Source organism: Oryx dammah, unplaced genomic scaffold (genome assembly GCF_014754425.2).
Source record: "Oryx dammah isolate SB20612 unplaced genomic scaffold, SCBI_Odam_1.1 HiC_scaffold_25, whole genome shotgun sequence".
Taxonomy (NCBI): domain Eukaryota; kingdom Metazoa; phylum Chordata; class Mammalia; order Artiodactyla; family Bovidae; genus Oryx; species Oryx dammah.
Window position 1 is genome coordinate 25,225,014 of NW_024070209.1, and position 24,674 is coordinate 25,249,687.

A 24,674-nucleotide genomic window follows, 5' to 3' on the forward strand; every position below is an offset into this window, starting at 1 on the left:
ATGGGAAATGGCGAGACGTGATGGTCCCATCTCCCCAGATCAATTTCCCCTCCGTACATAGGAACAGGCTTTCTATCTGCACAGGCGGCGTACTTCCGAGCCTCTTGTGCCGAGCCGTGTGGCACACGGCCAAGTCCTGGCTGACGGGGTGCCACGGAAGTGGTGTGTGGGACTCCCTTTCTCCCGCCCCCCACATGGTGGATGTGGCGGTGGGAGCCGGAACTGCTGTCTTGGACCATGAGAGGGACAGGTGAGACTGAGACTGGGAGGGCACCAAGAAGGGGAGTGTGGATCCCTGATGGCGGTGGCACCTCAGCCGTCCACTAGCCTTTCTGTGAGAAGGGAGGGATACGCCGCTCATTCATTTAGGCTGCTTTTCACTTGGGTCTGTCACAGGTGCCAAATCTAGACCCTGGCGAATACGTCAGCTGTCTCCCGTCTGAAACCCCAAGAAAATACTTTAGAAAGTCCATTTTAAGATGGGCCCCAAACTAAGATCTTTAACTGTGTTCCTGTAACTGGGGCACTTCAGCTGAAGGTGGGGGAGGGTAGAGAGGGAAACAGAGAGACGAAGAGACAGAGCAGGTGAGCTGCCAGCAAGACCGACACTTGTCTCTGATTCTCACCTGATGCTTTCGCCCTCACTCCTGTGCATAAACTTCACAAGAAATCGCTTTGGAAAAGCTGAATTACTGCAATACAGTGAGGAGTTTCTCACTTAGATGATGGTGGGAACACTTCGTCCTTCCTCAGTCCTGATACATCAGAAAACTGGCCAGACCATAATCTCCTAAAATCCTGCTCTCCTCAGAACTCCTCTTGATATACTTACCTCCTAACTGCTGCTGTGTATGGTCTACAAAGAGCCACCCTGAGAGGCATACAGATTTATAATCCACCAACCCATACATGGATCATGGCATCTGGTCCCATCACTTCATGGGAAATAGATGGGGAAACAGTGGAAACAGTGTCAGACTTTATCTTTTTGGGCTCCCAAATCACTGCAGATGGTGACTGCAGCCGTGAAATTAAAAGACGCTTACTCCTCGGAAGGAAAGTTATGACCAACCTAGATAGCATATTCAAAAGCAGAGACAATACTTTGCCAACAAAGGTCCATTTAGTCAAGGCTATGGTTTTTCCAGTGGTTGTGTAGGGATGTGAGAGTTGGACTGTGAAGAAAGCTGAGTGCCGAAAAATTGATGCTTTTGAACTGTGGTGTTGGAGAAGACTCTTGAGAGTCCCTTGGACTGCAAGAAGATCCAACTAGTCCATTCTAAAGGAGATCAGCCCTGGGTGTTCTTTGGAAGGAATGATGCTAAAGCTGAAACTCCAGTACTTTGGCCACCTCATGCGAAGAGTTGACTCATTGGAAAAGACTCTGATGCTGGGAGGGATTGGGGGCAGGAGGAGAAGGGGACGACAGAGGATGAGATGGCTGGATGGCATCACCGACTCGATGGACGTGAGTCTGAGTGAATTCAGGAGTTGGTGATGGACAGGGAGGCCTGGTGTGCTGCAGTTCATGGGGTCACAAAGAGTCGGACATGACTGAGCGACTGAACTGACCCATACATGATCTAAAGGTGCACACACAGACACACACACACACACCCCTTTCCTGTGCACACAGATAAAAACACTCCTGGAGATGCCCTGTCATTACCAGAGCCACCTCCCCTTTTGTTCTGTCTACACCAGCTCCTGCTACATGGATTCTTAAAGTCAAAAACAAGCAGCAGGGCCAAGGAAGACCAGGCTATCACTCTGAGAGACTTGAGAACATGGCTTGAGGGTTTCGTAGGCAGGATGAGGGCCTTACAAGTCTCTGACAGGATGCTGAGGAATGAGGGGCTAGTGCGGAGGCCAGATGTGACTGTTCAGGCAGTAGCTGTGTTGTAACAGTTTGTGTTAGACCATCCTTTGGTTGCTGGGACCAGAAGAAGATGTCCTCTGGCAAGTCTGTCGGTGAGAGTACTTGGTAGGGCTGGGAAGAACATGGGTCAGTGCTCACCACAGTGGAAGAGACTTCCCCTCTCTCAGAGTGGGAGTCAGGCCCGAAGCTGGGGTGGAGGCTGGGGATGCTGCTGGCCTCAGTCGTCCTAAGCAGCGCAGGGGTAAATGGAGATGGGGGCCGTCTCTGGTCATCCCTGTCAGAGAAGGGACCCCAACTCATGCAACTGGCTTAGGTTTCAAAAGCGAAGACTGCATACATGGGTGCACACAGGACCCTTACATCCTGACATGGCCTTTCGGGGGAACGTGGCGACTACTGAGGTCGGGAACAAAAGCGCAGAAGAGGAGAGTTGAGGCCATGAGCAGGAGAATGAGGATCACAGGGCACTGGGCTCGCCCTGACAAAGAGGGAAGATGAAACCCACACCAGCACCATATGGCCTGAGCCCCAGACTGTGGGTTCATCATTACCCGTGGGGCCGTCACCTTGTGCCCCTGGAGCTTTCACGAGCCAGCAACAGGAGAGGCAAAATGATGCAAAAATGACTGTCATTTCCTCTAGAGGAGCCGGTTGTTGTCCCTCTGAGGCTTAGTCACTGGGAGGCCATGGAAACAATCCCATCACCCTAGCAACTAGGTGGAAGCAAGGTACCTCATGGCGGTGGTAACCTGCTCCGATTTAAGACCAGAGCATTAGTCTGCATCTGCTTCTGCACATCAGTGGGGCGGCTGCCAGTGACACACTCACTGAGACGCAGGTGAACGTCAGGAGCCCAGGATTCCTGGGACAGCGACGGATGGGAAGGGCATTTGGTACGTGCTAACTGGGGCTCTGCTGGGTCAGTCCACCGAACCTGTGGTGGGTGTGTGGGGCTCCTGCCTTGATCAAGCATGATAGTCTTGAAGGAATAAATGGGAAAATACAGAACTAATTCCTGCTCAGCTACTTTGCTTAAACAGCCATTTCCCCTCACCCTCTGCCCAGGCAATGCCAGGGGCCTGCTTGGGAGTTAGCATCGCAATTCCTAACTTGTTGTGTTTCCTTCCTGGAACCTACTGAGAATATAGATGGACATCCAGATGGCCCTGGGAGAAGGCCCGGGAGGGAGCAAGGCCATAGAATCTCAGGGCTGATGGCAGGGTGTGGTTTTATTGCTGGGAGATGCCCGGTTTCATAGAACACTCTGTTCTTCCCACCCCTGTGATGCTGGAGTTCCTCCAAGCTCTCTCTTCCAAGGAACCTTCCATTTCCTCTGCCTTATGCGACAGCATCAATCTTACCCGTGATGGGTTCTCTCCAACCCAGAAGTCTGGATTACTCTCAGTGGGCACCTGGCATTTCTGTCACTTCGTTTCTATAAATTAATAGTGGCTTGGGGAGCAGTGGAGAGAAGTGCTTTTCTGTGTCTCGGGGGTCTGTGTTTTAGGCCTCATTTCCTTACTAATTATGTAACACTGGGGAAATCATTTATTTACCTGGGCTTCCATTTCCCCAGCTGTAAAGTAGAGGCTCTAAAACCCCCAGATCGTGTGATTCCTTTTCTCTAGGAAGGACAGGAAAATGGAGACACACTCAGCATTCACAAAGGACCTCCTACCACATCTGGCTGCAACTGCCCCAGCCGCCACAACTTCTATTCCCTTTTCTAGGACAAATTCTGTGTGTCTGAAGTCTTGGGTCTCCAATCCATTCTCCTGGGTTATGATTCCAGTGTCTTCTTTTTTAAATACAGCAGTGAGTTTAGAAGACTCCCAATGTCTGCTTTCTATTAACTCCTAGGTTCCAAACCTAGAAGCTCGGCTTAGACTTCTTTTCCTGTCTTAGAAGAAGTGTTGAGTGCAAAGCCTTTGTCACCACAGGAACCTGAACTCCAACTTGAAACTTAGCCAATAGGGGTCCATTACTTCAATTCTCTGAATTTCAGAGAAATTCAGAGAAATTTGGAAGATAATAAAATGGAGAAGAGAGTGAACTATTTCACAGAGTGGCTGTGAAGATCACAAAAGGTAAAATGAAGCAGAAGCCTCCAGAGGGAAATGTTCTCCTCCTCTGCTGGCCCACCCTGTCCTGGCCTACACAGCCAGACCAGGGCCCCAGGAAGAAGGAGCCCTCATTCTCAGAGCTGCAGCCACCAATGTTTGCATTCCAGATGGATTCATTTAGCACGGGTCCCAGTCCACTGACCAGAGCCTGATGATCAACTGAAAGGTGTTCCCTGGCTGGGCATTTCCCAGGGCCAGCCCCATGCTTGACCCGAGGCCCCTGCAGATGAAACCCTTGCTCAAGTAAAGGACAGGATGGAATGGGAGGGAGAGGGGGAATTAATCCAGGACTGCCACTGCAGAAGAGGTGGGTCTAACTATGGCTGAGTTAACCCACCCGAACAAGGGCCCACCATCTCAGGGCAACTTTACAGCTGAGCATCCACACAGCTCTACCTCTTCTACCTTAAGTCGTTTCTAAAAATACTAATCTCTATTGGGTTTAACTACTGTGATTGTACATCCTTCCATTCCATTGCTCATCAAGAGTGATTTTTGTTGAGCATCTGTTATGTACCAGGTTCTGGGAATACAGTAACAAGCAAAGCAAGCAAAAATCCTAAACCCTCCAGGGATCGAACTCCCATCTCTTACATCTCCTGCGTTGGCAGGTGGGTTCTTTACCACTACTGCCACCTGGGAAGCCCTTTATTCTGGTGGAGAGAGACAACTAACAAGGTAAGTAAACAGTAAAATAATAAGACGGTCCAAGAACCACGCAGAGAATAAAATCAGCAGGGTGAAGTATCAGCAAATGATTGAGTGGTAACTGTACTCTGGGTGGTGTGGTCAAGGCATTTCTGCAGGTATGACACTGAAGCTGAGATGGACAAGACAAGGAGTCAACTGTGTGGGGCCAGTGGAGACCATTCCAAGCAGCGGGCTCAGCTAGTGCAAAGGCCCTGAGGCTTGGTGAGTCACAGGACCCCCAGAGGAGGCCAGGGAGCTGGAGCTGAGAGAGAGGGAGAGGGCCTAGCAGGGGATGAGGCTGGAGAGAGGGGCAGGGGTGAGGCTGGGGAGGGCTTTGTCTGTTACTTCAGGAGTGCGGTTTTATTCCGAGAAGGAAAGGAAGGTCTGAGGAGGGGGGCAACATCCTCTGATCTGTTCCCTAAGAAGGGCCCTTCAACAACATCAGGGACTGTGGACTGCCGGCAGACGAGAACAGAGGCAGGAAGGCCAGGCTGGAGGTTTTCGCCAATGTCCAGGTGAGAGATCCTGGTAGCTTGAACTGGCACGTGAAACAAACCTTGTGGACAGGCACTTTGCAAATATTTGTTGGATGAATATGCGTGATGTCACCACTTCTGGCCTCATACTTAAATAGTAAAAGAAAAACCTGTGGTTTATCTATGTAGGAGTAAGAGGAGGAGTGAGAAAACAATTCAGAACTTAAAAATACGCACAAGGAATGAGTGAGGCAAGGAAGTTTAGCTTGTCCCCAGGGACATTTGGGTCTCCAGGGACATAACTGCTTAGAGGCAGTTATGAGGGAATTCTAGCGTGGTGGTCACTGTTCTCGAGAAACAGGGATTTGGTACCTGCATGTGAGATGACACTCATGGGGGCCTAAAGGTTGTCTAAAATGGAGGCTGGGGCCAGTCTCGGGGGCCTCGGAACAGAAGAGACACTTTGGAGACAGTGTATCTGAGTAGAAGAGGAAAGAAGCTGTTGGAAAGCCAAGGCAGGAGGGAGGCCAGACCCAGAGGATCGGACCCTGTGAACCTGCAGGAACCGGGAAAAGAATAGGGCCTTCTGCCAGGCACAAGGCTGCGGGTGGCTCCGGAAGTTCCAGGACGGAGCTGTCTGTGGCTCAGCACGAAGCCTGTGGGCCTCAGGCTTTGCTGATGGAGCGGCCACCGCAGGGCTGTTGTGTAATGAATGTCACAGTGACCCGGTCTCCCTCCCGGCTTGCTCCCGGCTGGGGCGTGTGAGCCATGTTCACACTCTCATGCGGTCCCCAGGGCTCTGTGTGGTGATGACAGCGTGTGTGTGTCTGTGCGTGAGGGCGGGGGTGTGTGGTAGGGGGAGGAACACGTCTCGGGGGAAACTGACCAGGCGTCAGCTCTCTTCTTCCTCACCTTGCCCGGGCTGTGTAACTGTTTCCAATTAGCCCAACAAATGAGACATGGCCACCTGCCTCCTGCCTAGTTCTCTCACCTCTGAGTCTCAAGTCTTCTAGATCCTACTCCTGTCTACACTCTTCCGCCTCCCTGCTAAGCACCATCAGTGTTCTGGGATCTCTGTGGCCCTCGTGCAGAGCTTGGAGGCCCAGGCAGGGTTTCCTGGTTACCCCAGGGCCACAGCCCACAGTCCCCAGGCTGGCTCCCTGGCCCTGGAGTCTGAGACTCAGACCCGAGAGGTGTGAGTGAGGAAGGACCAAACAGTCCTGCGGAGCTGCCAATTCTTACCCCACAAGCCCCAGACAGTGAGTCATGCACAAAGACGGCCTCTCCAGATCCTCGGAAGCAATGAACACTGCGCATAGCGCCTTGGGCCAGTCCTAGCAGGGAGGGTCAGTCTGCCCGTTTTGGAGCTTTGTTGTTTCAAAGGGCACTCTAATATACTCAGGGAACTCACGACTGATGACGCAGCTACCGACTGGTAGGCGGCCTATTGTGGTGGAAGATCAGCCATCAACACCAACTGACCACCTACTGTGTACCTAATAGAAGACAGTCTCTAAACTCATGGGCTAGTTGGGAAGATAGAAGTAAAGTGTATGAAAGAGCAAATGATAAAAGAGTAGGAAATCAAGGGCTGTTTATAACCAAATTGCTGCAGGAGTTCAGAAAAAGGGGAGATCTTGGAACATAGGGGGCATTGCAGAGAAGGTGGGATTTAGGGAGTCACCCCTAAACATTTCTATTTGGCAGAATGAGCAGGCATTCTATGATTGTTTTGTGGGTGGGGACATGGTGGAAAGAAGGGATGAGAACTCCTTGGAGCCAGTACTCCAAGGAAAAGAACCACCCATCGCTCATGTCCATGAGGAAACGTGTGCTCGCTTCTCTCTCCTTTTCTGTATCTCTCTCTTTCCCAAAAGTCCTTTATTCTTTTATAACATTCTCTTCATAAGAAAGCTTCTGCCTTTTATGTCAATTATATCTAAAAAAACAAAAACAAAAGAAAAGTTCCTACCACAAGGTCATCATTCTTGAACCTCAACACTGATAGTGGTTTGAGGTCTGGACCTCCTTGTTAACTGGCTTCTTTCTTTTCCTGCATCAACCAAAGCGACTGCTGGGTATCAGACACTTTTTTTGAATCTCATAAACAGAAACAAAGAAAGGAAGGAGGGTTTCTGAATCAGGTGGCATTCCCTGGCTGAAGCTGGAAGAGGAGGGATAGAGGGAGATCCTGAGCCAGAGAAGGTGAGGAGCCTGAGGAGGGTGCTTCAGAAGGCCAGCCCCCTGCAGGGGGGGTACCACAGTGAGTACCACAGCCACCCCCACCCCCACCACAGTGAGCACCCCCTCTGCAAGGTGAGCATGCAGGGTTCCACCTCAGGCCTCTAGATTCAGCCATCTCTGCAGCACCCCTCAGGTCAGACCCTCCGTCCTCTTATCCTAGAGTTTTCAAGTCTGATGCTACTGTATCAAGTGAGACCCAGCAGACACCGTGTATCAGAGACAAAGGGTTCTTAAAAAAGAAAAAAAAGGCTATGCAAATGCAAACTATCATACACAGGATGGATAAACATCAAGGTCCTACTATACAGCAGAGTATCCTGTAATGAACCACAAGAGAAAAGAAGATGACAAGAATATATGTACGTATAACTGAATCACTTTGCTGTACGGCAGAAATTAACACATTATAAATTAACTACACTTCAGTAGAATTTTTTTTTTTTTTAAGGCTATGGAATAACCTCAACTTGCTGAATTTTGGCCATCTTCTACACCTCTGGGTGTGTTGTTTTTTGAAGGTGCCTTTCACCCTCTCCTCCTAAACAGGCGGTTGAAGTTTGTACCTTCACAAGCCTCCCCTGCTGCTTCCACCTGGAACTCTGCCTCACGCAGTCACACAAATCTAGTGATTCCAATTTAAACAGTGTCCAGGCTGGGTTTTTTTGCCTCATATGGAAGCGCTTGTTCAAATGAGCTCTGATGTGAAATCCTCGGGTATGAATCTTTAAGACAGGAGTGAGTGAGCTGCTTGGGTGGAAGCGGAGAGCCCCGGAAGCATGAGCAGCCCAGCGATGGCCTTTAGTGTCTCCTGCATCTGCCATGAGAGCACTTTCCAGAGCATTTCAGGGCTTGATGTCAAGCCAGAGCAGGGGCAGGAGTGAGGAGCTGCCCCACCTGGAGTCCTGCCTAAACACTGTCTCTTCCCTCCTGAGAATTTCAATCCCCTCCTCTTGAGCCCCAGGGCTTCCCAGGTGGTGCTAGCAGTAAAGAACCCACCTGCTAACGCAGGAGATGTAAGAGACGCAGGTTTGATTCCCGGAAGGAGGGCATGGCAACCCACTCCAGTATCCTTGCCTAGAGAATCCCAAGGACAGAGGAGCCTGTTGGGCTAGAGTCCACGGTGTCGCAGAGTGGGACATGACTGAAGTGACTTGGCGCACACGCACGCAAGAAACACCACGTGCGCCATTTCTTCTGTTCCTCTTAGCATGCTGTGACTGGTGCAGAGGGGAGAGGAGGTGATCGAGGAGGGGCAGGTCCCATTGATGGGGCTTCCTCACGTCCAAAGCTGAGGGGGCCTCAGGGGTGCTCAGAGTGTTATTAATAGCCAAGGAGCTCCACCTTCCAGATGACCGTGTCGGGTGGAACACGTGCTGGAACACAGTGGAACTCAGCAGGCAAAGAGGTGAACAACAAATCCACCCTCCTGAGGGCTGTCTAAACACCAGGTTACTTCCTCCAGGCCTTCCAGAATCAGCAACTAATTCACACCACAAACTTCTACCTCAAGCCAGCTGTGTGCATAGTGACTGGTTTCCTGCAGGCCTCCGCCACGGTTTCTAGCCAGAGCCACCAGTTCCAGCAGCTGCTCTGGGATGGAGTGCTGGGCCTGCCAGGGGCGCTGCGCTGTGTACTGGAGAGGGAAGGACAGAGCCAACTGTGCGCGCTGTTCCTCCAGCAGACACAGATCCCCCTCGCCCTCTCATTTTCCATTGCCGAGGCTTCAAGGCCTAAGGAATACTCTGTCCCAGATCACGGTGACTGTGGCCTCTACGTGCCTTTCCTGATTCCTGGCAGGCTCACTTCCTGGAACGCTCCAGTCCCGCTGCTCCGTCAGTGCCAGAGGCGTGGTCAGGTACCTCTCTTGGACACCTCCCAGGTTTGAAGCCTTGAAGTCATCTCCGCTTTCCCTTCTCTCCCACTGCCCACGAGCACAGCCCCAAATCCTCTTGAGTCTACCCCACACTCTCTCCATCGCATCACTGCTCAAGGCAGCTCATGAGGACATTAGCCCACCAGGCTCCTCTGTCCATGGGATTCTCCAGGCAAGAATACTGGAGTGGGTTGCTGTTCCTTTCTCCAGGTGATCTTCCCAACCCAGGGATCGAACCTGGGCATCGCAGGCAGATTCTTTACCGTCTGAACCACTAGGGAAGCCCGAGGATGCTTGATGCCAGCTCCCAGCTGATCTGTCTCACCCCCCCACCAGAGGCGTCTTCATCCCTGATCCATCTTACACGAGGCTTCCAGAAAGAGCTCCTCAGGTCCACATTCCTGGCAGCATTACTCCTGTCTGAACCCTCGCCAGTCTTCCTTCACCTATAGTGGAGATCCTTGGCTTGGCATTCAAAGCCGTGCAAGTGTGGTGGCCGCCCCTGCTTCTCTATCTTTGATTCCTGCTCTGCAACCCTGGCCTCAGCCTGTATTCCAGCCACACACATCCACCAGCTGCTCCCTAGGAAGCTCTCAAGTTGCCCTCAACTTCAAGTCTGGCTCCAGCTTTTTTCTCCACGTTGAAATGGTCTCATTTGTGTGCAGCTTATCCCTTGCTTTGGGCAGCTCCACTGTGAGGAACCCCCCCAGGCCCCACAATCAAAATGCACCTCAACTTCTCCACATCCCCAACAGGTTGTCAGTATGAGCACAGAGCTTCTTCTGTCCCTATCCAGCCGTCATTTATAGGATAAGATCTCAGCAGCAAGGACTCCTCATGGTTTCTTTCTTTCTTAGGAGGAGAAGAATTAACACTTAGCCTTCTCAAAGAAGCCATTAAATATTAGCCTCATTTAATATGATTATTTTACTGTGGCACTTTTTAAACCACTGATTTGAGGACAAAATTATGTACATGTATTTTCAAATTCCCTGGTGGCTCAGATGGTAAAGAATCTGCCTGCAACGCAGGAGACCTGGGTTTGATCCCTGGGTTGAGAAGATCCCCTGGAGGAGGGCAAGGCAACCCACTCCAGTGTTCTTGCCTGGAGAACCCCTATGGACAGAGAAGCTTGGCTGGCCATGGTGTCACAAAGAGTCAGACAAAACTGAGTGACTAGGCACAACACACAGCACATTTTCAAGGTCAGTAAGAGCCCTGGAGAAGGAAATGGCAACCCACTCCAGGATTCTTGCCTAGAAAATGCCATGGACAGAGGAGCCTGGGGGGCTACAGTCCCTGGGATCACGAAAGTTGGACACAACTTCGCAATTAAACCATCACCACCCTTTTCAATGTACTTAAGACTCCTGGAACACCAAAGAGCAAGCCAGTAGCAGAGTATACTAGAAAACCACCGTATGCTCAAGGAATGTGAAAACTTAACCATCAGCTGCTTGGTATCCTTGAGAGATGTCAAAACAAGACAATACTGTTCTAGTGAATCAGCTGGCTAAACACTGACTAGAGTGAAAAATCAGGGTGTGGTGCCCAGTTCTCAGTTACTTTCCATCTAAAGCAGAAAGATGTGCAGTTTTTGCTTAAGAAAACCTCGCTGCATTATGGAGGTTCTAAGCATTGCTATCAGGCAGAACAGAGAACACACAGGGACACGGTGAACGATATCCTCACACAGTGATGTCATGCTGCTGAGATCTCTGAATGTGAGGAATCTGGCTTGGCTTTGAGTTTTTGGATGCAAAATTCACTCAAAATGAGTTTTTTTTTAAAAATGAGTGTTTAAAAAAGGTGGAGGTGGGGCAGGATGTTTTCACATAATTTACGTGAAAGAAGTTACACTGGGGGGTGGAATACCCAATAACCAGGCAGGTGATCTATCAATATATATACTATATTAGTCTTTTCTAGTTGTGGAATTGGATTTTTTAAAAAACATTTTGTTTTGAAATAATTTTAAACATACAGAAAAGATACAAGTATAGAAAGTAACTACTTGTGTTTACTACTTACACAATTTTATTTTTTCTGAGCCATTTGAGAGTAAGTGGCAGTCACTGTGCCCTTCTCCACCTTAATATTTCAGATGTGCATTTCCTAAGAACAAAAATACTCTTACAAAACTACAGTACGGTTATCAGATTCAGGAAATTTAATATTGATTTTAATCTGTAGACAATATTTCAATGTTGTCAGCTATTCTAATCATTTTCTGTATGGCTTTTCACCCCTCCAGTACAAGATCTGGTCCAGGGTAACATACTACATTTAATCTTTCTAGATTCTTGTCTTTTTTGCACCTCAAATCTTCTTTTATAGATCAAGATGGGGAATACAAAGACAAGTAGCCTTTTACATTACTTACCCTTCGAGGCTTTCACATATGGAACTGTACATGCAAAAAACACTGAATATACAATTACTGATTTCTATTTCTTGAGAAAAACCAGGAGGGAGAACATGGTAATGAGCTTGGAAAAATTCGGAAAGAAATAAAGTAGTAGGGCAAATACTCTAAAGATTTGCCCTAGGAGGGAAGAAGTCCACTTATGAATTCCAGCATGAAATGATCTTTGCCATCTTTGGTGAGAGGGTCCTATAGTATTCTAGTGAGTATTACATTCTACCAAATGCTTACTGAGCGCTTGCTGGGTGCTCCATGTATCCTTCCAAGGAACATGTATAATTGGAAAAAGGAATAAATCATTCATAGCAGAATTTGGGGTATGAGGAACTCTGAAAGCTTGGGACAGGGATGGGAGAAGGCTGCTTACACAATGCTCGCAGTGCCAAACTGAAGGTTTTCCCACTGAGAGGCTAAATCAGGATGTCCTGATCCTGGCTAAACTTGAGTAGTATCATGGGAGATTACTAACACACTAGCTTCCTCTACATTTGCAGAGAAAAGTGACCAGACCATTATAAGGGAGGACTCAGGTATGGGGAAGTTCACACATTCCAGAAGAAGCTCCCAGGGGAATGAGGGACCCTGAATCAGGTACCAACACTATATGGCTGCTTCCCCTCCCATTCTGCTATCCATTAATGTAAACTTCCTTGCTCAGCTTGTGACTACTTGTCTCAAAATGGTGTCCTTCTCCCCTTTGGGATGGCTGGCCCAGAGCTCTTTCCTGAAGTCTAGCCCCAAATGCAGGGAATCCAAGTCTACCAGAGCACTCACCTTCCCATATGGCCATTTGTTCAGAGGTGTGACCTTGCTTCTATTCCATTTAGCCCTGTCCCTTCTACCTAGCAGTCCATTTTCTGTCTTTGGTCTAGAGTTCCCTTTTGCTTTCACAGCACTTGCCCTCACATACAGGTAACCAGGGCCCAGAGCTCTAAAAAAGCTCATATTATGAGCTGAGTGGTTATAAACTCAGAACTACTCATCTAGGCTGCTCCTCTTTCCACTCCCCTCCGGCCTCCTGTCACCACCAAATGAAGAGCCAAGGCACGAGGAGGATCAACTCAAAATGCACGGAGGAACCAGATGATGGATCTGTAATTCCCGGATTATGTGACCACAGAGAAAATCCAGGCTTGGTCTTATTTAAAAAGGATGACCATGTAACCAAGAGAAGGTAAAGCAGTTTTTCTCTATGATGTCCTAGAGGAGGTGTCAGCAAATTGTGGCTAGCAGATCAAATCTGGGCAGCCACCTGCTTTTGTAAACAAAGCTTTATTGGAACACAGTCATGTTCACTGGTTTACCTATTGCTTAGGCTGCTTTCCCACTAAAATGGCAGAGTTCAGACAGAGGCTGAATGGCCTAAAAGATTCACTCTCTGGCCCTTCACAGAAAATGCGTCAACTCCTGTCCAAGAGCTCTGAGGCATCAAAGAGAGATAAGAACAAGGTACCTGTTGACCGGCGAGTGTTTTCCTGTGACATGGCGGTCATCACAGTTTCCGTGGCTGCATCTCGGATGACTTGCTCTTCACTCTGCAGGAGGGTGAGGACACATTTCCAGAGAGCAAGCGTATCCTGCAGTCCTAAGAAGGCCAAAAAGAATTCAGATTACCTAGGACGCAATCTACAGGCTGATACAAATAACTGCTTCAAATCTGGTACTGAATGAGTTATTCCTTTTTTTGTGGGTATTTCAAGGAAGGGAGACCTGAAAGTCAGAATAAAAAGGAACAGTGAGGACCCTAAGGGGGCAGGTTTGGAAATGTCCTTTGGAATAGGAAAGGCTTTTGGAGGCAACTGGCCCCAGGCAAGGCCCCCCAAGAAGGTATGGCCTGGCTGACTCAGGCCTAGCTGTCTACAATGACTCATATTTCTAAGGAATGAAACTTTATGCCTCAAGAGTGCTTTGGGGAAACTAGCCAAGTGTTGATCTGAGTGACTGTTTGACCTTATAAATTCTGAAAGCAAAGTTTCAATCAAGATTTTGCTTTGGTGGGGGTGGGGGGCAAGAAACGAAAAAAGGCAAAGAGCCACGATATAGGCTGGGCCATGTCCTGACCACCGCCACCCCCTGGGCAGGGATCCTGTCTAGTCCACATGCCTGGTGCTGCTGGGGACCACAGAGAAGGGTCAGAGAGCGTCTGCCCCTGAGCGACCGAAATGGACTTCAGGTGGAGAACACACGGTAAGGAGAAGGCAGGGCTGGGAACGCGTGGCTGTGACTCACCACAGAGGCAAGGTCCCGGGGGCTGGTGTAAGGGAGGTGGGCTGCATGAGGGAGGGAAGGGGGGCAGGGCCTCAGAGGAAGGACGCATGCTGCCCAGGTGGGGTGGGTCACCACAGAAGACCACTGCTCACCATCCCTTGCCTGTTTAGTGGGGAACCTACTCTGCCTCGACAATTCTCCTGCTCCTACCCTCTCCCACATCCGTCCACAACTGCCACCAACGCTTCAGTCATTCTGAGAACAGCAATGGCTCCCTCTGGGGTTTGTGCTCTCCGGTCTGTTACAAATCTGGCTTTAAATTTTACTCAGTCTTTCCTTTTTTTTTTTGGAGTTGAATATTACTTCATTCATTTTTTTTCTTTTTATTTATTATTTTTATGTTTTAACTGGAGGATAATTGCTTTATAATAATACTGTGTTTCTGCTGTACAACAACATGAATCAGCTTCAGGATACATATATCCCCTCCCTTCTGAGCCTCCCCTCCATCCCACTACTCTAGGTTGTCACAGAGCACTGAGCCGAACTCGCTGTATTATATAGCAGCTTCCCCCTAGCTATCTGTTTTACACATGGTAGTATATATATGGGGCTTCCCAGATGGTGATAGTGGTAAAGAACCTGCCTGCCAATGCAAGAGACTTAAGAGATGCTGGTTCAGTCCCTGGGTTGTGACAATCCCCTGGAGGAGGGGATAGCTACCCACTCCAGTATTTTTGCCTGGAGAATCCCATGGACAGAGGAACCTGGTGGGCTATAGTCCATAGGGTTGCAAAGAGTTGGGAACCACTGAAGCAACTTAGCACGCACACACACAGCGTATTATATGTCAATGCTATTCTCTCAAGAATCTATCCATTCTATTTGTTGTCGGGGTTTCAAATTTTCCCTTCTTAATATTTTCTTATACACTGAAAGTCCTCAATCTTCCTTTTTAGTCCATTTCAATTTTTCTTTCTCCTTAAACAACTTTGGTCTGTCCTTCCCTCATCCCCATGCACTTTTATGTCTTTTGCTTCTCAGTTCTCTGTACCCGTTTTTCATGTTATTGCAGGCCATCAGCTACCACGGACCTCCTTCCTCATTGCCGGTAATGCTCTAACCAGCTCCAGCAATTCATGATGAACTAATGGCTTTTGCCCAGGACTCAATTTCACTCAGGAATTCTACATTGTTCCATATACAGTTTCCTGATGTGAACTTGGGTTAGAACAGCCAAAGTCACCCAGAAAATGTGCTGCAAAATGATATTATCCTCCCTGGAGAAGTGTCATTGAAGTATATAAACCTTGGCGCTTATTCTTCTGGGTCCAATGATTAAACAAAAATGGTAGCAGCTCCTCTTTTAAGTCCCCCTGTGGGTGTGAAAAAAATGCCTAAAAGTCACTTAGAAGAAAATTTAAGGAAGATACCAAAGACAACTGTTCCTCAGAGAGATCCAGGGACATGAGACACTTGATTAGTCTGAGCTTCGATAACACTTAAAATTTGAAACTCACCATCTGAAAAAGCAATTCTCTCTTTTATTCTGAAAATCTTTTCTCCACAACTATCCTGAAAGCTCCCTGGATGCAGGGACCATGATTTATTCTCCAGGGTTGCGCATGGGGAGGAGTACAAAAACAGAATTCCAGTAACAGATGGAAGAGAATCCCAGTGTCGTTAATGTGAGTGTAAGATGGCAGGAGAGGGGCAGGGTCAGTACTGAGACTTGGCTCTGGGTCCTGAGTTTTCCTTTTATGAAACCCTATGTTTAAAACAAAACAAAATGGTTGAATCCCTTCCTGTTCACCTGAAACTATCACAACATTGTCTCTTAATCAGCTATACCCTGATACAAAATAAAAAGTTAAAAAAAAAAAAGAAAAAAACAAAACACTACAATCTGAAAAAATATCTTTAAGTGAAAACAAAAACCCCTAAGCTTTTTCAATTCCTTTGGATTTCCTAAAGCTTGGTTTTCTCAACCTCCATTGATATGATGCTCTTTCCTAATTATTACTATTGAATGATAGAGGGTAACAGCGAGGAAAGAGACATGAATGTGGACAATATAGTTGGAACTGTACATCCGTCTGATTTCAAAATATCTCTACCATTCTTTCCCAAAGATGCCTTAAACCTTTTTATTTTATTTTTTGGCCATGCTGTGCAGCATGCAGAAACTTCCATCACCGGGAACAGAACCCATGGGCCCTGTAGTGGAAGCATGGAGTCTTAACCATTGGACTGCCAGGGATTCCAAAGATGCTTTAAACTTAAAACTACTTCCAGTGAAATGAACTAGCAGTCTTTCCAGTCACTTAAGCCAGAAGCCTGGAAATCATCCTTGACTGTTCCCTTTATAGTAACCTCAACACCAAGTCCTACTGAGTCTACTTCCTAAGTACCTTCAAGCCTGGCCTTTTCTCTTCCTCAAGGCTACTCTTCCCTCTGACCCATTCATTTCTCATCAGGATCACTGCAACAGGCTTCCTAAGAAAGGTGAGAGTTAGGCTGTCTTGAAAGACAAAGAGAAGTCAGTCAAGCAGCAGTTTGTTTAGAGAACTGTTCCCCGCTGCGACGTGTGGGGCCTGGGGGCAGGTGAGGAAGGAGAGGCGGCCAGGGCATGGAAGAGGAAGGGCCTTCTGAGCCAGGCTAAAGAGTGTTTGGGTTTCATCCTGAAGGCAATGGGCACCCACTCAAAGGCTTCAGGCAGTGGAGGGAAATGCTCAGATCTGTATTTCAGAAAGACCACAGAGGGCTTTTGGAAGCATAAAGAGAATGGCTTGGGGGACAAGACTAAAAGAAAAGAGGCCAGTTAGGAAGCTGTTGGTGAAAAGTAATTAGAGTAGGAACGGAGAGGATGGGAATATTGCTCAAAGATAAAAAGGTATGGTGAGTGCTGTCGTCTTTCATCCTCCCTTCTTTTGTAACCTAGACATCTATCATGTCTTTTTTAGTGCATTTGGTACAATGGATGCTCCATCCCTCCCCAACCCCCGCCAGAGAGCAGCTCAGTACACTTACCAAGAATGGGTTGGGGGTTGGTGAGGAAAAATGGTGCAGTGCTGGCAAGAACTTCAGCAGCAGCCAGCCTGGACTCTGTGGGGAGATGCTCTCCACAGGAAGAGACAACCAACTGAACCCACTGCTGCAGGTTGGGGCCCACCAAGTCTCTGGTCTGAAAGTACAAAGTGTACATACACTAATTCAGAAAAGGAAACATGAGCAGACACGGAATTAGGGATGAGTACATAGCATAGACCACAGTGGATCTGCAAGTTAGCTCTCAGCGCAGGAGAAAGGAAGAAAGGTTTATTAGCTGCTCTTCCATTCCAACTAGGGGAAAAAAGACAACTCCAGGGAAGGAAATGTGATCCTTCAGTAATATGGAGTCGCTGTAATGAGAGAACAAGTTCCAGGAGTCTTTTTGGATGCAAATCAGGTTACTAGAACACTGATGTATTTGATAGCTTTGGTAAAGACAAAACTTTTGGGGGAAGACTGTGGCAGTCCATATCTGTTGTCCTCCAAACCAGATTCTCTATCTTTAGTAATAGAACCCCAGATTTTTGCCTGGGCATGTGGGTACTCAGCTGAAGACTACATTTCCCGGGCTCCCTTGTGTTGGGCATAACATGTGTTTAAGTTCCAACTAATGGGATGCCATTAAAAGTGGTATCTGTGCAATTGTGGGTCATATGTAAGGAAACAGGTGTGAACCTCACATCCTGGGTTTCTCCTTCCTGCTAGTTGAATGACGACAAGGTGATAGGAGCTGCTGCAACTATCTGGGACCTTAGAATGAAAGCTACGCTAAGGACAGCAGAACAACAAGGCAGAAGGGTCTGGGGGGTCAATATTGTCGAATCACTCTCTGTTTTGGATTGCTTCTTTCTGGTTTAAGCCACTGTGTTTCTGAGTTTTTGTTACATTTTTTCCCCTCTGTTACACTTAAAGCAGCATCCTAATCAACATTATTGTTTAAACAAAACCCTGTTGTTGTTTCTTTATAGTAACAGCTATATCGAGATATACATACTGTATAATTCACCCTTTTAAATTCATAGTTCAATGATTTTTAGTACATTCACAGATATGTGTGTATCACCACCACCACAGTCAATAAGAGAAGCCCTATATCCTTTAGTTATCATCCTCATCCTGTCAGCTTCCTCTACCCTCAGCCCTAAGCCATTAGTCTATTTTCTGTCTTTATGGATTTGTCTGTTCTGGACATTTCATATAAATTGAATCATACAGATGGCCAACAGGCACATGAAAAGATGCTCAATACCACTATTAGAGAAATGCAGATTGAAACTACAATGAGGTATCACCTCACACCAATTAGAATGGCTATCATTAAAAAGTCTACAAATATTAAATGCTGAAGGGAGTGTGGAGAAAAGGGAACCCTCCTATATTGTTGGTGGGAATGTAAATTGGTAAGGCCATTATGCAGAACAATATGGAGGTTCCTTAAAAAACTAAAAATAGAGCTGCCGTTGATACTACAATTCCACTCCTAGACATATATCAGAAGAAAACTCTAATTCAAAAAGATACATGCACCCCAGTGTGCATAGCAGCACTATTTACATGAGGTAGGACATGGAAGCAACCTAAGTACCCATCAACTTTATCCGTGATAAAGAAGATGTGGTGTATATACACAATGGAATATTACTCAGCCCAGAAAGAGAAAACTAATGCCATCTGTAGCATCATGGATGGACTTAGAGATTATTATATTAATGAAGTAAGTCAGACAGAGAAAGACAAATATCATATGATATCACTTATATGTGAAATCTTAAAAAATAACATGAATGGATCATAGAGTCACCCTCATGGACTCTAATCAAATGTGCCCAGAACAAAAGAAGAGAGATGGTACACACGGTGCTCACAGAATTCTTCTCAGGTTATAACCAAAGTGAAAAATCAACATGAACAATGTTCTTGTAGAAGCTATACACCGTGGCACAGATTTTGCCTGTGGGATGACTTACTTTTACTGACACCTTCCAGGGAAATCAGAGAAGAGAAATCTAGACCCTAGGATGGGGGAATCAACCTTACCTCGTCACACACCTGCATGTGGTGGGCAATCACTTTGGAGGTGAGTCTCAGAGCTCCACTTTGAATTTCAGACCTAGAAAGGTGAGCCAGAAGACATACCAAACAAAAAATCACCCTGAAATTAATATAGTACTGTAAGGCAATTACACTTCAATAAATATAGTTATGAAAATAAGTAAAATCAATTATATATATATATATATATATATGGTTTTTGCAGACAGTCTGTACTCCATGTGGCTGTGAAGACTGACAATCTCTACCTCGTGGCTACACAAATGCTTCTGGAAGCAATTACCTTTTAGTAATTAATGGGAAACTCTGACCTCATTTTATTGCTTGGGCTGAGAACATAGCCTGAGACTTAGAGAGAAATACAAGACCTGAGCCCCTAGGCCAGGGCTGTGCTCAAGTTCACTACGTAAATAACTGACAGGACCACGTGTTGTACCGAGTTTGCACAGGAAGCGCTGGGGCAAACCTTTCATGGGAAGCAATATCCATCGTCCAGAGCAGGAACTCCTTCGGGCTGAGATGGACACGGTGCTCTGTCTGAGGGAGCCACTCACTGGGGTCCAGGCAATGGAGAATTTTCAGTATCTGTGTGAGCCAGAGCCAGGGAAAACAAACACACAAACACCTCAGGAAAAAGTCTTCAGAATCTAAATAAAATAATCACTTGTATGGATAAGGAAGTCTAGCTTTCAGAAAGCTCCCCCTGTCTTCTTTTTTCCCCTGTTAACAGCTTTGAGAGAACAAGACATACTGAGATCAGAGGCCAGACGCCATATTCCTAGGTCAGTGCCCTTTCCTTAAAAAAACAATTAAAAAAAAAAATTTCTGACCACACCACTAGGCATATGCAATCTTAGCTCCCGGCCAGGGAGCGAACCCACGCCCCCTGCATGGAAGCGTGCAGTCTTGACCACTGGACCGCCAGGGAAGTCCCAGTGCCCTTCCTTCTGATTGTGCTTTCAGGTCACCATCCGCCCCTAAAGAGCCATGTCAGCAAAGACTCACCCGTTAGCACATTCTACAGCCAATTTTCAATGCTCTGTCTCCTTGGGCACTGAGTGGCTTACTCTCTCAATCTCTGTCTTTGGTTAATCTCTGTTGGCAATACCATTATCATCAAACACTTTTCCTAGTGCCCTTTTAGGCATGAAGCCACGCCAAGCATTGTGCAAAGAGAGTCCTTGCCCTTTGGATGCTGAATCTCCTTCCTATCCTGGAGATGCCACACCCAGTCCCACCTCATGACCTTCCTACTCGAGTAGGGCTCACCAAAGAGTGTGGGGAGAGGAAAGTGTACCCATTAGTACACAAGACTTTACCTTGCAGAGGCATTCTGGGTGATTTTCCTTCAGCACCAATGTCAAGAATGTCCCTCCCATATTCCCCAGTAAGGGTGGCAGTCCCTTCTCCCCCAGAGCAGAGGCTGCTGTTGAGAACCTCTCCAGCAGGGCTTCCAGCGTGAGCAGGCGCACTTCAGGGAAGGAAGACTCCAACAGCTGAGAGAAGGAGATGGGAACATCCCTGTTCTGCTCTCCAGCCTGGGCCGCTACTGCCCACACTGCAGCAATGGCCAGTTTGGTGAGGCTCTGGAGATACTGGGGCAGGCCTGGCACTGTGTAGGTATAGGGGAACCCTGTTATCAGCTCTGATCCTGAGATGATCCTTCTGATTTCCTCCCAGAAGCCAAGATGCTCCAGAACTAAAACAACAGAAAGGCAAATTAGAAGAGATGATCACTTTGCTCAGGGGTCCACAAAGGACATGGGAGATCATGCAAGGCTCTGGATACCCCGGGCAGAACTACCAGACCTCCTTCCTGAGTAGATTTCACATAAACCATGAGAGAAGTGACGAGGCCACTACGATTCAGAATTCTGGCACTGAAGTACTTTCTATTCAGGTAAAATAATTCCCTCCACGCCACCCCAGGGTCACAGAAGGCATTCGTATCAGAAAATGCATTCCTGGTACCTTTCCCTAACATCCAATACATACAAACTCCGTGACCTCTTGTATCACCAAGTCTCAAAGCTGAGCAGGATAAAAGAACGTCTAGTCCAAGCTCCCTGCAGGGGCTAGATCCCCTCAACAGCACCTTTTCTCAGAGGCTCCTGGTGGAATCCAACAGGGACTTGGAGCTCACGAGACAGACTGTTTCACTGTTTAGTAGATCTAACTGTCACCAAGTTCTTTTTGGAGTTTCCACTGAGTGGCCCAATCCTGCATTATCAGGTCCCCAGAGAGCCCTTTAGGCATCTTTCTGTGTTCTCCACATGAAACAGTCCTTCTGCCTTCAACTAGTTCCCAGATGACGGGGTCCACCCATGCTCACTATTCTGAGCCCCCTTCCTCTGGACATGCCTCACCCGCCTTCAGGCAGGGCCCCAGAGAAGGAAACATGGCTCCCTCGTGGTCTGAGCAGCAGGACTGCTACTTTCCCTGTTCTGACACGAGGTTGCTGCAGTTGTACGACACCGGTGACTCATGTGGAGCATGAAGTCAACTGAAACTGCAGGCTTTTCTTTTTCACATGGTCTGCTGACGGGGATGAGTCACTCAGATCAAGACTTCTTTTCTTTGTTTATTTGCCTTAAACCCAAATAGATACCTGTTAAATTTTACCTCCCTGTTAAATTTTGTAACCTGCCTTTTAGATCGCTGAGATCTTTTTGTAGCCTCAGTTCTGATCACAAATACTTACTATCTGCTTGCTGTGTGCTGGGTGCTAAGTGAAATAAGAACACTGCCTTTAGGGAGTTTAGTTTAGTATTTTAGTTGGAGAAAGAGAAATGAATGACTAGGTGATTCCAATATAGTAGTGGAAGTCTTAAAGAGGAAGAAAGAGGAAAATGCATTGGAACCGCCAAAGGTTCAAAGGCGTAACATGGAACGGACCACGTGGGGAACGATAGGCACTTTGATCTCAGCACAGAATTCAAGGTGGGGAACACGGTGACTAGAGAAGCAACGTGGCCAGCATGTAGAGAACCTCCCAGGCCACGTGAAACAACGTACACATTCTTCTGCAGCCAAGGGGATGCCACTGAGGGGTTATTTTAAGCAACAAGATCAAGTGAACATGTTCACTGAACTGTCTTTATTGCTGAGAGGGCAATATTAGAAGCAAAGAGACAAGCCGAACAACTGCTGCAGTTGTGGAGGAGAGAAAGGATGAAGTAAGGAAGAGAAAGGGAGAAGATGTATTTTACCTGCTGCCAAAAAGCTTCAAAACTGATGGGAAGATAAAAACAACTACTAAAATGGCAAAATGCTTGGTGCCCTAAAATCACTAGGGAAGGGCTGGTAACTTGAGTATTAATGTACCAGGCACTATAAAATATCACATATCCATCTTTTAATGAATGAATAATAATTACATTGTGGTGGCTCAGATGGTAAAGAATCTGCCTGGAATGTGGGAGACCCAGGTTCAACTGTGGGTCGGGAAGATCCCCTGGAGAAGCAAATGGCAGAGGAGCCTGATGGGCTATAGTCTGTGGGGTCACGAAGAGCTGGACACAACTGAATCTTTGTCTTCTTAGAGTTGACACTCTGAGTATTAGTCTAAGCACTTTAATAAGTACTAACTCATTTAATGAAATAGGCACTATTACGATTCCTCGGTATTTTACAGATGAGGAAACAGAGGTTAAGTTACTTGCCTACAGTCACACAGGAAATAGTAGGTAAAGGAAATACAAAAGCCATAAGAATGACCAAAAGGAATGCAATGTACACTTACTTTCTATTAGAAGAAGAAAAAAAAAAAAAGGCAATGGGGAGCTTTCAGGAGGGAACACAATTTAAGATGGGTACTGAGGCTGCCCAGAGGTGCCTGCCTGGAAGAGGAAAGGGCAGTTGCTGGGGTGGGAGAGCCGGGAGAGAGTAGATAAAGAGAGGCAGGCAGATGCTTCACTGAATTAACCTGTCAACAGAGGAGCAGCGGGGGAGGTTCCGTCAGAGTGACAAGCTAGGACACTATCAGATGACATTCATGTAGGTGCTGTCTCCAAACCGCCGGTTAGAAAGACCCTTTGTTCTGCAGAAAGACCCAATGAGGGGTCCTAAAGCAGAGTTTCTCAAACTTGAGTGAACATCAGAACCACCTGGAGGGCTTGTTAAACCACAAAGCACTGGTTGGGCCTCACCCCCAAGGTTTCTGATCCAGGATGGTTGGGGCGGGTACCAGGAAGCTGCATTTCCAAGTTCCCAGGTGATGCCGCTGCTGATGCCAGGTACCTCGAAAACCACTGTCTTCAGGTGATGGCTCTTAACCAGAAGTTATTAAAACCACACAGACCCCGATCCCATCTTTGTAGACTGATTCGGATGGCCCCGATCCCATCTTTGTAGACTCCATTTCGTTTGGTTTGGAATTAGCCAACAGGTAATTCCGCTCTGTCCCCCAGCAGAGAACCACACTCCTAAGCTATGACTTTCATAGGGGTTCACAGGGTTTGGGGGGTGGTGGGTAGATATGGGCTGCAGTTCCAAAGAGCACAGCTGATTCCAGCCCAGTACTTCACCATAGTGAAGAACTAGAAAATTCACCACCTGCATTGTTTGTTATCAATAAAAATATCAAAGGAGGGGAAATCCCCAAGAATTCAAAAGAATGAAAAAGCTCTAGAAAGGTCCCTCACAGGCAGGCTTTCAACACTGGCTCATTATATACATGTTCTGTTCCAGCTCCGAGTCCACCAGACTCCTTTGTCCATGGAATTCTCCAGGCAAGAATACTGGAACAGGTTGCTATTTCCTCCTCCAGGGGATCTTCCCCACCCAGGGATGGAATGGGTGTCTCTTGCATTTCCTGCGTTGGCAGGCGGATTCTTTACCACTTTCCTGCTGCACCTGGAGAGCCTCTAGGGTGCAGTAGGAAATTAGAAAGACCAGGCTCGGCTCTCCTGGAGCTCCCCTTTAAATGGGAACACCCTCTCCGCCTGTGTCAGAATGAGGGGGCTTCTGGGTGGAACAGGAGGTTGGGACTAGAGATACAAGCAGCAATGTTGCTTTCCTCTCTAGAGCTGTGGTTTCTCAGCCTGGGAAGTATATTAAATTTATCTGGAGAGCTTTAGAAAAACACTTATGTCAGGGGACACTTGACTCCATCTCTAGGGCGAGCCTGGTTTCAAGGTGACCCAAGTGATGCCACTGTGCAGCTGGGGTCACAGTTACTGCTTCATGGACATAAAAAAAACTCAGGTTAGTACTTTGATGGCACTTAGTTCTTCAGTCTGAGATCTGACAACTCTCTTTTCTAGAGGACAAATTTTCTACTTGCAATTTCAATTTTGCTGGCTTTGGGGTGCCTCTTTTCTATCTTTCTTGGAAAGCCAAGTGTTTCAGTGGAAGAATTAAGTGCCTCCTCTTTAATGGCCCCATCTGATTTTTCATTAATTAGATGATTTTTGTAAACTCTTGTTAATTGGAGTTTTTTCCAGCCCTGTTCATTTGGAATAGCTGGATTTTCCCAACAGTGTAGTCATTTTAGTTCCCCAAGTATGTGTGACTGATTCTAAACATCCAATATGATTTCCATTTTGAAAAGAACTTCTAATTTTCTTCTTTAGACCAAGTATATTTCTAACCTTCACAGGAACGGCTGAATGGCTGGATTCACTTGGAAAGACAATCCTTCCTGCTGTGCTAT

General features: G+C 47.2%; 1 protein-coding gene across 2 annotated transcripts in view; it reads right to left on the reverse strand.

Annotated features, from left to right (window-relative positions):
- THADA (THADA armadillo repeat containing) overlaps positions 1-24,674 on the reverse strand; it is a 328,900-nt gene that overhangs the window by 34,744 nt on the left and 269,482 nt on the right. For both annotated transcript variants that reach the window (XM_040224708.1, XM_040224707.1), the window contains 5 exons: positions 20,341-20,720; positions 19,488-19,606; positions 19,007-19,079; positions 16,949-17,102; positions 13,164-13,295 (listed from right to left, as the gene is read on the reverse strand). In XM_040224708.1, coding sequence (XP_040080642.1) covers positions 13,164-13,295; positions 16,949-17,102; positions 19,007-19,079; positions 19,488-19,606; positions 20,341-20,720 — 858 coding nt within the window. The remainder of the gene's footprint in view (positions 1-13,163; positions 13,296-16,948; positions 17,103-19,006; positions 19,080-19,487; positions 19,607-20,340; positions 20,721-24,674) is intronic.